This window comes from Fundulus heteroclitus, chromosome 22, assembly GCF_011125445.2.
Source record: "Fundulus heteroclitus isolate FHET01 chromosome 22, MU-UCD_Fhet_4.1, whole genome shotgun sequence".
Lineage (NCBI taxonomy): Eukaryota > Metazoa > Chordata > Actinopteri > Cyprinodontiformes > Fundulidae > Fundulus > Fundulus heteroclitus.
Window position 1 is genome coordinate 37684280 of NC_046382.1, and position 14455 is coordinate 37698734.

General features: G+C 38.7%; 1 protein-coding gene across 3 annotated transcripts in view; it reads left to right on the forward strand.

Moving 5' to 3' along the window:
* Positions 1-14455, forward strand: part of atrnl1a (attractin-like 1a) — a 410176-nt gene that overhangs the window by 62159 nt on the left and 333562 nt on the right. For all 3 annotated transcript variants that reach the window (XM_012872822.3, XM_021321643.2, XM_036126662.1), the window contains exons 8-9: positions 3461-3707; positions 7779-7962. In XM_012872822.3, the coding sequence (XP_012728276.2) occupies positions 3461-3707; positions 7779-7962 (431 nt within the window). The remainder of the gene's footprint in view (positions 1-3460; positions 3708-7778; positions 7963-14455) is intronic.

Below are 14455 nucleotides of genomic sequence, written 5' to 3' on the forward strand. Positions count from 1 at the left end.
TGATTCGTTGTGGCAACCCCTGAAAGGGAAAAGCCGAAAGAAGAAGTAGAAGGAAATTAAAAATGCAATAAAATGCAAGGAATGTAACATTTTTGTGAGGCATTATATACATCAAGTCCTGTATTTATAATCCTGTAACAAATTCCCCAAATAAATTCCAGCAATGTTAATGTGTCTCCATTCCTTCTACAGTGACAAATCCATGTAGGCATCCATGAATCCAAGGCATCCAAGAATGTTGAATTTTCCCGTTCTGTGAATGAACAATTTAATTGCATTTGTCTTATATAAAATAGCTTTTCTAGTGTGGTGGTTCGGTGGCATGGACCACAAAAAAATCAGTTGCTGCTAATAGGTGTGGAGTTTTTGTGCACCAATTAACTTATCACGCCACTGATTGTAACACGTTAAAGCTTAGAATGTTAATGATTGATTTCTCTAATAAAAAATAAATAAATGACATGTCACGTCCATCTGCTTTCTATCCTGTGAACAGCTTTTGACATTATTCTTGGCACAGTATGGGCCATTTATTAGAAAGATTACCCACCAGTAACTTGATAATGAAAGGAAACAAATGTCAGAGGCAGTATCTATGAGCTGCACTCGCTTTATGAAGCGTGCTCAGTGATGGCGGGTCATTTCACAAGACTTTCATTAACTTTCACTTATGGACTGGAAAAATAAACAAAAAAAATCCTCTTTAGTTCAGTCATGTCTGTGTTTGGAAGATTGATTTAGTTCCAGACTGGTACTCAGGGAAGGCCATTGTCCTCTGCTTAAATATCCACAAACCTCTTTGTAAATGACTAAACTTTGCTTAAACAATAAAAAAAAAACAAGTTTGTCATTTTTTTCTTTTTCTTTGCTGTAACAATGCCAGCATGTTTGTACTAAATATCATGCAATAGGAATTCCTGTTGTTTTCAGCTTAAATGGTGCCCCTTTTTGTAAAGAAAATGCATTTGTGGGTAGAGTTTGACGTTGCCAGAGATGATTGGGTAACTTTAGCAACCCATCAGACCTAACTCTGCTCTTTAAATGCTCTATCCTTACAAATGTGGCACCTATTAGAATAAAACAAACCAGCTTTTCCAACTGTGCAAGATTTTTGAAATGAGAAATATTCATGCCTAACATGAATATTGTTAGGTTTCTTGCTAATAATTTAAAGCAGTGGGACGGTAAATGTGGTTGTGATGTAAAGGCCACCAAAAAGGTTTACATTTTGATCTTGGCCCAGTTTGGGCTCGCATTTAATTTTAGTCACTTCAGGTAAAAAATTAATAAAATCAAGGTGTTACTCAATTGTATCTGTTGCTTAATGTCTGTTGGTTGTGCTGTTCTTTTTGTGTCTCTTTCCAGGTGATGGAGCAGACAGAGGACATTTTATCATTCTCTTCCTTTTATCTCTTCTTTCTTTCACCTCTTCTCTTTTTTTTCTCTTCTTGTTCTTCCTTTACTCTCCCACTTTCCTATTGTAGTGTCCATATAATTTGAAATTCTCCCTGCAGGAATCACAATAAAGCTATTTACATGCACAAATCAAGCGGAGCATTATGGCGAAAGCTGTTTGCTCCACTTGTGAAAGCAAAATCTGTCGAGCTCTATTTGGCATTAAGATATCAATTCTTATTGCAACATTGCTAGACAGGACACTGGGAAAAAAAAATAAATAATAATAATAATAATAAAGTACAAGTTTTCTATACTTTCTATTGTTCTGATGGATATTGCAGATCTGAGTCTTCTAACAGAAAGCATATCATGTTACTGCTGGAGACGTCTTTGGAATGAGTGCCGTGCTTAAACATTTACTATCTTTTAGTATGGGCAGTAAAATAACATAACATTTCATCAGTATAGCATGTTCTACATTAGTACTCAGCTCACTCACCAGTGAGACTGACTGATGCGCTGTCCTAAAGGGAGTTTATCAGAATTACAATCAGGTTTGTTTCAACAACAAGGAATTTGACTAAATATGAATATTGACATTTTCAATAAAAGATAAGGACATGGTTGGATTTGTGCACATGAGCATGGTCTTGTCCCGGATACTCAGACTGTTAAGTGTTCAGAGAGACAGCCTGGAGGAGAAACTGCTTCTGTGGCGCTGGAGTAAAAGTCAAAGCAGTTTAGGTGCAGGGTGTGTGGGGTCTAAGGAGATGTTAGCTGCTCATTTTCTTATCCTAGATCTGCACAAGTCCTGGAAGGAGCTGATGATGCTAAAGGCCGGAGCTGAAGTCCACGAACCGAGTTTGTCTTTGCACAAGATGTAAACGTTGAGAGGGTTTTGTCTCTGATGCAGAGACAGTGGACCAACAAGAGGAACCAGCTTCTCGTTGAGTCACTAAAGAGGACTCTGCTTATGTCATTTAATTTCACTTTCATGCCTATTTGTGAGCAACCAAAACCTGATTAGTAGAATAAAATAGACTTATCCTTTAATGTGTATTGGGTAATGGGTAATGGGTATTCAGGTTTACCAGCAGGAAAGTGAAACACAATTGCAAGCATGCAGATACACACATGGGTGAGAAATCAGAATAGAATGTGCAGTAAGGACACATTTGAAAAATAAGAAGAAAATGTTGTACATTTCTAAGTTGTTAAAAAGCATTATCAAAAAAACAAAAACAAAAGAAGTGTTTAACTGAGCAGGGTGACCTCAGAAAAGTGCAAAAGATGTATATTTATGCAAAACGGCAAAATGGCAACAGGCCATTTAGAAGAATGAAACTGACTGTACGAAGTAATAAGATCAGCTAAATATGGATGGCGAGAAAAGGAGGAGAATAAAAAAGGATGAAGAAGAAAAAAAACACTGCTACTTTTTATTGTTAGATTCATAAAGGAAGAGTCATTATGTCAAGCAATATGTACTGTAATATCCCTTTTGTACTTGTTGACTTATGAAAGCCTTTCAGAAGTTTATTTAACTATTCTCTCGAAACCACACAGACCAAGCAGACTCTAAATAAGTTAAATTAGTGTTCTTTTAGGTAAACGGCGTGTCATTAAAGTGTTCACAGCTGGACCAACTGTCCTCTTTCTTGTTAGCCAGAATATGATCACTGCACCCTAACATTCGTAAGAGGATGCAGCTCCAGGCTTCCCAGTACTAAAAGTTCTGTTCTCTAGAGTGAAAACGTTCAAAGTCGTGCCACCGTTTGACATTTGACTTTGATATACCGTATGTGGGTTGTTGGAGATATGCTTACATCACAGCTGGTGTGATAAATGTGACACAGAGGACATTATCATGCAAACTTTTTATGCTGGGCTAATGAGCGTAGAAGCCATGAATGACTCGGGGTTCCCTGACACCGATCCACTGTACCGCGTAACATCTGAAAACAATATACAGAAATACTGTGCATCAAGGAAGTGCAGCGTCACATGAAGCAAACGTCTGCACAGCTCAAAACGTGTTCTTCTTCTGTCTTCCTTTCTGTAGGACGACATCTACATGTTTGGTGGAAAGCTGGAGGCAGGACCTGCCAACATCACAGATGAGTTGTGGTTGTTTAACATCCCCACTCGTACCTGGTCACCACGGAAAGCGTCTCCGGCACCTCTTTGTGCTCTGGAGGGCCACACGGCTCACGTGGTGGAGCTGTCCAACGGTGACCCGGTGATGCTGATCTTCTTCGGTTACTCGCCCATCTACAGCTACACCAACAAAGTTCAGGAGTACAACATCAGTAAGTGCACCCGCTGACTCTGATCTCATTTTATTTCCCTTTATGGCAAATGGTAAACGACCTTTTGTGTGATGGAAGTCAGTCAAAGGGACTCTGCCATGTTAACCCACACTATTCATCCACACAAATTGTTTGAGTTTAATTTGTATTCATGGCATTCCCTTTATGGAATTGTGTTGTTGTTGTTGTCTTTACAGCTAATATAATGACGGTGAAAGTATGCCTTTACTCCTCATACAGTAATTTTTTTTTTATATTAGATCATTCTCAAACCTAAGTTTCAACATGATCTCCTCATTCAGTTGACATTTCTTATTAGGATTTTATTTTGTTTTTTATTAAATCACCCTTGAATCTATGAATGCTTCTATGTAGCTATGTGACTTCTGTACTTTTATATCTGATTATTTCAGGCTATCTTATTTTTTAATGCAGATAACATAAACATTTATATCCTGACTTTGGCATCTTTCGTACTTGTGTCTAGTTTTTTTTTTTCAATCAGCCACAAGCAATAGATCAAACAAGCATACATATTGAAACAGAACCATGGTGCCATTCGTGGGTACGTGTCATATATTTCCACCATTGGGGGGCAGCTTCCTGTCATGTGCTTTTATTGCTGTTAAATGCTGTTGCATAAAATTATTGATTTAAGACCAATACGTGCTCTGCAAGAACAGAGAAACATATTCATATCAGCCCTTTACATATGTTGCAAGAAACAGATTGTAAATATTTTTAAGCAAAACAATTTATGAATTTTTATGCTTGCATGGGATAGTAAAGTCACTTTTAGGCCCTCAGGGGAACTGTGAGTTCTTAAGACTCTTGAAAAACATCAAATTCATTGATAGGAAAACTCTCAGCCATCTATTTTTCATCCTTATTTACATGCAATTACATAAGGGATAAACCTCGCTGTCACTTATAAACTACAAACGTATCAGATTTAACCAACACCTGCCGTGTGTGCAAGATTCAGCCCCATGGAGCCAGCAGATGGCGATGTTGCAGTGTTCTCATCGAACAGCTGTCAGAACTATAAGTTTGACCCAGTTTAAAGAAAACACACATGCTTACATCCTTCCTCCCTCCCAACACACACACACACACACACACACACACACACACACCCTCAGACAAATAGCCAAACACTGACTCACACACAGAGTGGTGCACAGTGAGAGTGGTCATTAAGGAGAGGTGGAACCCAGGCCGGAGCGTCTGGGAGAGGACAGTGACTAATGAAACCCCTGCATTCCTCCACTCTCCAACCTTCCTCTTTTTCTATCCTCTTTCCAAACATTCTCATCCACCTCTCACATCCTCTTAGTTATGTTCTGCATCTTTTCCCCTTCATCTGCCAACCTCGGTCTCAGACCCACTCAGTCATTGCTCCCGTTTGGTCCTCATCATCCTCCTCTTCTCCGCTACCTTCGGTCTCGCCTTCCTTGTCTCCTCTCATCCATCTGTCGCTTTTATCCGCAGATACCTCTGCCTATGGCTGCCCTTCTCTTTCTCTGACATTGTCATGGTGTTGGTCTGCAGGGAGCATCATTAGACCTTAGAGGGAGTGACAAAGAGTCAACCTGGAAGAGAACAAGGGGGAGTAGAAATGGAGAGTAAAACACGAGGTAACCGGATTTAATGACCACACTGAGAAGGTGGTTCACAGTAATTAGCTGCCAGGGATGAGATAGAAATTGACCTTCTACTTTCTCAGCGTCTGTTCTCTGTGGTCCATTTTTACATCGCTGTTTCGTCTGTTCTTTCTTGCTCTTTTTACATTTTTTTCATCTGTTGCACCTTCACCCCCCTAAGTCAAGAGGTTGTAGAACCACCTTTTCTGTTGTTCCAGCTTCCAGTGTTTTGGGTTATGCCTCGTCAAAGGAAGGGCTGACACAGGGCTTCGGTGGAAGACATACTCGCTTATGGAGGGGAAAATGACCTTATCTCCAACTGAGAAAAAAATAAGAGAGCTTGTTATCAATTTCAGGAAGAAAGCCCTTAACTACACCCCCGCACCACCAGGAGGATTGAAGTAGAGAGGATGGAGGGAAACAAATTCTTTGGCCTTCAGACGTCATCTGGTCTGAGCAGGTCAAGGAACATTGCAGTCACAGCAAGAAAGGCCCATAAGCGAGCGGCTGCATTTAATCAGACGGCTCTGGAAGGCCGGCCTGAGCCATCACCCTCTCAAGTTGACCTACAGAGGGTTGGTGAAAAGTAACCTTAAACTGGTATCACTTTGTGGTATGTGAATACCACACAGGTAGAAAGAAGGATCTCCAAAGAGTCATCACTACAGCAGAAAGGACTGGAATTCCATCTGTGGACATTATGTACTCACAAAGATGTAAAAAGAGGGCATACCGCATCATTATGGAAGTATACTGCACCCTGCTCACTTTATCTTTTACATGCAGTCTGAGACAAAGCAGAACAGACAGCCTTTTTACACACAACTGGTGTAAAGATACCACAGTTGGGCTGATGGCAAACCTCTAACTCACTGGATATCTAAAACCTTCACTGTCATGATACCGGCTCCAGTGTTGGTCTGATTCTCATCTGAAACACCTGCACAGCTCTGCTCCGTTCTCATTAGTCTTTACCAGATCCACCTGCACCACTGACGATAAAACCAGCTCTCAGACCAATCACTAGTGCCAGATTTTTACGAGCCATCGGTGAGTTTAATTCAACGTCCTGAATCCACTCTGCCTGTTTCTGACTTCTGACCTTCTGAGCCTGTCAAGCCCGTCGGACATGATTATTGTGCTGCCTGGATTTCTGACCTGTTTCTTTGCCCTGACTCTGCCTACGGATTCTGCTTTGGACTGTCTCTGGTTTTCTGATCACCCGGCTTTGACTCTGGAACTGCTGCTCTCGGACTTCAGACTCTGGTTATTCCACCTGATCATCCTGCCTGACTCTGCCATCACAGTTCTGACCCTTTGCCTGCCTTACGACCACCGAGCTCCTGCCACTCCCAGGAGTAAAACCCTGAGAGCTTCCCTGATCGGACGCCAGCTCGCCTTAGGGCATCACCAGCAACAGTCTCCACCAACAGGAGCCTGCACTGAACTTCACAGCCCAATCCCAGATTGTGAGAAGTGGTTCCTGTCCCTGACGCTAGCGGTTCACCCGCGACCTTCAGCCGTTTACTCCTCATATAAACTGTTTTCTTAACTTCATCTGATTATTTTTTTTGTCTGGCTGAATTTTGGGTCCTCCGTTTCTGTTCATTACATTCACAATGTACGGTACTGATGTTTTCAATATATTTGAGTGTATTGTAAAGTCATAATTATTGTTGCTAATTTTGTATTTGTATTGCATTTTCTATATCTTTTTAAGTTTTTATTTTGTCTTTTTCCATTTTAATATGAAGACTGAGAGCCTTGTACGGTTAATTCACGTACCCAATCTGTCTGTCCATCCCTCTTTAACATGTCCAAAGCCCTGGATATTGCTTTATAACCTTATGAATCCACTGAACAACTTTTTCTTTGACTTGCAAATTATTTTGCAAACCATGTTATTATTTTACTTCCTATCAATGATTGTGTACAACTTTGTATTGCTCTGTCACATAAATCACAGATAGAAGAGATTACAGCTTGTAGTTGCAACATGATCACATCTGAAAAAAAATATTAAGGGATTCCAATACTTTTCTAACAAACTGTAACTAAGAACTTGAATTAAATTATTATTAAGAATGGAGTTGTAGGTGTTTTTTTAACAGTTTTTTTCTTCCATGCAGAATAAAAATCTGAGCTTTGTTTCCACAGTGTCAATGACACTTCTTTTTTTTTTTTATAAATCTCACTCTAACTGAGAACTGCTTTGCTCATTCTGTCTCCATCTTTTGCTCTGCTTTTCAGTCTCACTTTTGAAATAAGAAGGGATTTGTTTGTATTTTTGCAGTAAAAGTGAAACACTAAACTTGCCAAGGCACCATAAACCTTTTAAGGAATCAGCTTCGATCTGCAGGTTGGAGTGTGTGTGTGTGTTCTTCATTAATCAGCCTTGTGTCTCGCCCTCTCTGTGTTTGTGTTTCAGGGTCAAACTCTTGGCAGGTTGTGTCTGTCGGAGGAGCCGTGGTTCAGGGAGGTTACGGCCACACCAGTGTGTACGATGAAGCCGGCGGCTGTGTGTACGTCCACGGGGGATACAAGGCCCTGAGCAACAATAAATATGGCCTGGTGGACCACATGTACCGGTACAGCGTTGGCACGAGAACATGGTGAGAACAATAAATATTGAAAAGATGTGAGTTGGAAAATTAGTAAATTGCTGGAATTCAAAACTTGGTAGGAAGGATGAAAAGTCTCTAGTGAGAGACAAGATGCTTCCTTGCACAGAAAGAAATTAAGATCTTTTTCTGAACAACAACCCTACTGGTAGTTTAAGGTTGAGTAGTTAGTTATGAATTAACCATGATTAAAAATTTCTTATTTAAAATTTTTTTGGTTCATTTTCACAAGGAAAAGGAACACAAAAGTCTATTCACATTTACCAAAAACACGATGATCTCATGGACTTTTAGGAAAATATCTGTTAAACAAAAGAGATACCCGCCATTGTTATTTTCTTCTTCTGTGTTTTTTTTTAGATTTGTAAGCAGCTGTTTTGTTGTGTGCGTTAATTTCTTCTGATTTCTGTCATACTGCACATGATCCAGGGACTTCCGTAAGAAAAAAACGACAATATTTCCTGTTTACATGACAACAGAAAATTAGAGGTTTCTAATCACCATGTTTTTCGGACTATAAGTCTGTAAGTTTATATTTTGGCCGATCCTACAACTTGTAGTCAGGTGCGACTTATCGGTATAAATAAAATTTAAATGGTCATTCATATTGACCGACATAAACCAAGGAGTAAACATTATAGTCTATAGCTGCAATAGGGCTCACTAGGCTTTTGAAAACCATATGGTATTCCTGTACCACTTAAAAAAATATTGCAACATTAACTTATAGACAACAAAGACTGAACACGTTTGTATGTTGTTCGTTGTTTTAAGCATGCATTCACGCAGTGGAGCGCTGCGTGGTGCAGCTCGAAGGGCCCAGACCGCAACAGAACCCTGTTATTGCGCTGTGCGTGACGCTAGTAACAGCTAGCACTAGCTTACTGGTTTGTTGTCTGGGCTGTTTACAACTTTGCTGATGCACGTGAGCTTTACGTCGCTCTGAAACATCCCTGTTGTACTGTTAGCTTAGCATGCAGCACCGTTACCCGGTTTAATTTCAGCATAATTTTGACACCTTTCAGCGGCTGTCACGCTGAAATGCGCTGGCAAGAAACTTCCCGGTTGGAGTTGTTGGCTTTTTATACTAATTTACCTCATTCAATCTCCCAGGTTTGTTCCATGTTATTCAGCCTATTGTGGATGCAGTTGTGTAATTGAATAAGTCTGCTTTCCAGATTAGTTTTTAGTCTTGCGTTGTGTAAAATAAATCTCCAAAGAAATGCGTATAGTCCGGTGCAACTTATATATGTTTTTATCCTCTTTATGATGCATTTTTTCACTGATGCGACTTATATTCCGGAACGACTTATACTTGTTATCACAACCTGGAAGACGTTCTAAAAGTGTGCCGTTGTTGTTTGAACGAACTTTAAAAATGCAACCAACCTTTTCCATTTTCATCAGAAAACATTGCCGTGTAAACGGGGCCTAGGTCTCCGCCTTTGATACGGCAGACTTGGGTTCTGATACCGGCCAGGGAAAGCGTTGAGTGATGTAAAAACTTTGCCAAGTCTGTATGAAAGTTGAAATAACTTGCTGTGGCGACCCCTGAAAAAGGGAACAGGCGAAGGGACTCGTTCACATTTTTTCAAGAACTTGCCAGACGTACTACTCAATGTTGTTCTTTAAGCTCACAAATTAGCGCAAATCTGAAAGAAATGGGGTCACACACGTTAATACAGAATTTGATGCTCCTGGTAGTTCTTGTAGTATTGATGCGTTTGTGGACCCTTTGTTTGAAGGAGAATCATTTTGCAGCAGGCTGAAACAGGAGAGCAGGGTGATAAGAGAAGGATCAGACAGGAGGCTTGACCTTAGGTGACTTTAAACAGATGGACGGCTGAAAAGGGAAGCTCATCTCCATTAGTCTGGGTCCCTTCACATAGATCACATGCACACGTGTAACAGCCACCACGATGAATGTGCTCTTGTACCCGTGCAGCCTGCTGCGTCTCTCACTTTCCAGCAGGAAAGAAACGCTGCTCTCCTGTGTCACTTGAGAGGCTGGACTTTGGAAAATGTCTAGACTCAAATGTTCGTGTAATCTACCAGAGGGAGAGTGGTTTGGGAAAAGTTCTGTACTCATTTAACACGATCCAATGCCACTATCCCCACTAACACAGACATTCTTGGTGTGCAAGCAAAATAAAAAAGTTTTGCTTGCTGAGATTCCAAAGTGCTTTTTTTTCATTTTGCGGGTGTATGTAGGCTGGATAAACAGAATGTTTTAGAACACAGGGGCGGATCCAGGATTTTTCAAAGGGGGGTGCGCACGTAAGGGTCATGTCAAGACAATGTGAGGCTAAATGACCATAGAATGCCATCTTTACTCTTCCACACTACCCTAATTATTCATCTATGGGTTTTTGAATTGATAATTTTAATGGATGAACATAAGTGGAATTAGCATGATTATATTATTTTAATTGAAAAAGAATTTTTAAGACAAAATTTCTTGGTTTTTACAGCATGCACAAGGTTAAAAAGTAGTTTGAAGAAAGAATTATCCTTAAAAAAATATTCTTATCAACAATTAATCAAACAAAGATTTTCTTTATTTCCAGAAATTATATTTATTTAGTAAAATGGACGTAGCTGTACCTCGTAACAGGTATAACTGACAGAAGGTGAAGAATCATAGAAATGTTTGGGTAGCACTTCATATTTGTTATCCTTAGAATTTCAGGGAGAGAGCTGAGTTTTTCCACTGATGATGACCACTTTGTGTGCCACAACTTCATTTCCTGCCTGAATGTTGATCCTGATGGTAGATCATCTTTATATGATGTAAAGATCTATTTCTCACTCTCATCGTTCATCATATGCAAGTTGCTTTGAAATAGTTTTAATCGCGTTGTAATAACGCGAGACCTGAGCTGTGAGCAATTCAAATTCATGCTCGGACAGACCTGGCTGCAGAAACAAATTACAGGAGGGCATTACACTTTTCAGGGGGGCACACCTTAAAAAAAAAAAAAAAAAAGCATTTTACATGCTTTAGGCTGAACAGTGGCTCTGTGACATCTCCTACAGTGTTAAGAAACAAACTCTCAATAAAATCCCAAAATCTAAAAAAAAATCAAACAAAAAGATATAGTTTATTCAGTGTTACCAAATTAGGCAGCTTTCCACCCAATTAGGCTTCTTTTGAACACAATGAGCTAAAATAGGTTATGGGCTGGTTGTAAAAATTTGGGAAGCTTTTTACATTTGTTGGGCTTTTAGAAAGAATTACTAACAAAATATATATCACAATGGTTGTCCATGTCTGGAAAAAAACTAAAACCATTTTAATAAAATGCCATCTCATTGAACTCATTTTACTGGTCAATTTATTTTTTAAATGAGTCGAATCTGACATCATCAATGAATAATAGATATTATGAATAATATTGATTGTTATAATAAAACAAGAAAATAATAACGGTTAATCAAGTGTCACTATGAAATTGTATTGGTCTCTGTAAATCCCCCTAGAGGGGTTGAGTTCTACTAAAAGAAAAATGTTTTATTGAGCTCTATAAGACAAATTAAGTTTATATTAAGGTAAGGTTTTTTTTCCCGGTTGATATATCATGGTTGTTAAAGTGATTTTGTGTGTTATTTGGTTGACTGATTGTACATTTTGTGTACATAGTGGCATGTTCTCATGTGTTTCATACTTCTGCGCTTTTAACATAAGAGAGCTTGAGATTTGGGCTTGTTTTTTTCTTTTTAGTTGGGCAGGTTTTATGCTGGTTTGAGATGGAACCTAACAGTGAGATACAACAACCTGTAGAGCTGTCTTGACTCAAAAGTCAAGCATTAGCATACATAAACATGAGCAATGGTGTCAGGCTGAACACTGACTGAAATAAAAATTCATACTAGAAGAGGTTCTGTAATTACAGCAGCTAGGAGCACAAGAATAAGAACAAAGCAGAGTTTCCTTCTACCTGAAGTAACCCAAGTTTCTTCAGTTTGGCAGTTTTACTCCTGAGTTTTGCTCCTTGTGCTGCTAGCTGTCTAGCTAACCCTCCTAGCTGTCTAGCTAACCCTCCTAGCATCAATGTTTACTCCAGTGTTGACTTCAAACAGACGTTTCAAACAGAAATTAATAGCGCTGCTTCCAGCTCGTTCTCGCTTGCTTCTTTGTCTCTTCTTCTAATTGTTTGGTAATCACACCGAATATCCATCCCGCTCTACCAACACCGACGGTGACCACAGCCGAGCCACGCCGCCGGCTTCGCTCTGAAAGCTATTTGTATGACCAAGTGACCCGCCCCTCTCCAGCTGTAATTGGCTAGTATGTTGTCTTCAGTCGTTGATTTGATTGGTTGAATTGTTTGATTGACACATCAAAGATAGTACGACCAGAGCGATGGCCACTCTGAGGTAAAAAAAAAAAAAAGTACAGCTTCCGCCCAATGCCCGTCCGCTCTAAAAAAATCATTTTCGTCTCCAAAAGGGGGTGCGCGCGCCACCCGCGCCCCTGCCTGAATCCGCCATTGGAACAGATGCTGCAGAATCACACCATGCACATGCTCATCGGTTATTTTGGGTTCTTTTAAAATCTGTCTTACTTTGCGTGGACTCTGTTTCTTTAAATTTCAAATATGAACTGAGGAAGTTACTGACTGCGAAACAAGACTAAAACATATCAATGAATTCTTGAGTTATATATGATTTGGGGTAGAGATGATTTTACCCTTCCTCATTTTATTCTTTTGGTCATTTTATTCCTGACATTTTCAGGTACATAAAAAGAGCTTCCTGCCTTGGGGTGTTTCATACAGACCACGTGTCAATTCCTACTTTCAAGGGGTAACTAAAGCACATTCATTTATTAGGCACATAGTCTAATGTGAGGTAATTTGATCCAAGTACCCAACGGAAAGTTTCAGTTATTTTGATTTGATCAATGGTCATAATCTCTCATATTTAACCTAAGTCAACTCGCTGAAACAGGGATAAAAACCACAATCAAAGGAAACAAGGTATTGTATGACCAAAGTCAAATTACTTGTTGTATGAAGCAGCTCGGCGATTAAACTGATTCTAAATGAAAATCTTCATAAGCAATATATACAATTAAATGTATTATTATCAATTTGCATTACTCAACAAAATACCTAACAACCATGATGCAAGTACATGCATGCAATTTAAAAGAAACTATAAAATCGGAGCAATTTTATACTCTAAGCTCTCAGGAGTAAGTCTAAGGAAGCTGAAGCTACACAAGGATAAGTCAAAAGGTTCGGTTGTTACATTATGCCATACCCCAGCATTACTTCAGAAATGGCCAATCGGGGGGAGCGGAATGCTCTGCGACCTGCACTGTAAAAAAAGTCAGTAAAATATACAGCAAAATACCGTCAAAGAGCAACAGTAAAAGACCGTGAAACCAAAAGCGGTCTTTTACTTTAATAAATACATTAAATAATGATTAATCAAGTGACTGGAGAAAACACTGAATATTACGCTAAGAAAATATAAAACTCACAGTGATTCGCTGTGAAAATTAATAAATATGCATACATTTTAAAAGAAATTGTCGTACAGACGAAAATGTCCAAAAACATTAATTTTTACGACATTATTTGGATAAAATCACAGGTTATTGAGTTTTGCACATTAGAATTTACAGGAAATACTTGTTGATTGTGAAGCAAGCACAAACTTTAATTTTAAACAAGCAAATGGTTTAAAATATAGTCCATTGTAAAAATGCCAAAAGTGCAATTTTGTAAAAACGCTGAAATATTAGCACTAAAAGACAAAAAAAGAAATTGACCTTTGTTATAGAAAACATTTAATCTCCGCTAATGACAAGATATTCAAATAAACAAATTGCACCCTTTGTAATGCTTCTTAATTTTCTGTTTCATTTTTAAAGAAAAATGAAAAAATAGAGTATGATTGAAGAAAGTTCTTGTTACATCTCTCTTTGCAGGTGATTAAGCAGACTGAAAGCGTTCTATTATTTTCTCCCTTTTATCTCCTCTTTCTTTCACCTTTTCTTCATTTTATTTGCTCTTCTACTTACTCACTGTGGTGTCCATATAACTTGAAAAACTCCTTGCATGAATTATAATAAAACTATTTACATACATAAATCAAGTGAAAGTAAAATCTGTTGAGCTCTTTTTGGCATTAAGACAACAATTCTTATTGCCACATTGCCGGACAGGACACTGTTAAGAAGAAAAAAAAAAGAATATGAGTTCTTAAAACTGTAAATGTAGATAACGTTTTGTCTACTTGTCTTTTATTTGTGCTATAGAAGTTTTGATATTCATTGCAAGCTAATATTATACTACTTGAGGGCCCCCAAGACCTTTTTTTTTCATGAGAAGTTATAATTTTTACATGATCAAAGATAATGTCAAAATATGCACTCTGTTATCATAAATCTTAATTACTATACTGAGATAAAAATTGTGTGTGCATGCAAAAAAAATAAAAAAACAATTATTGCTCTTGGGGACCCTCTTGTAGC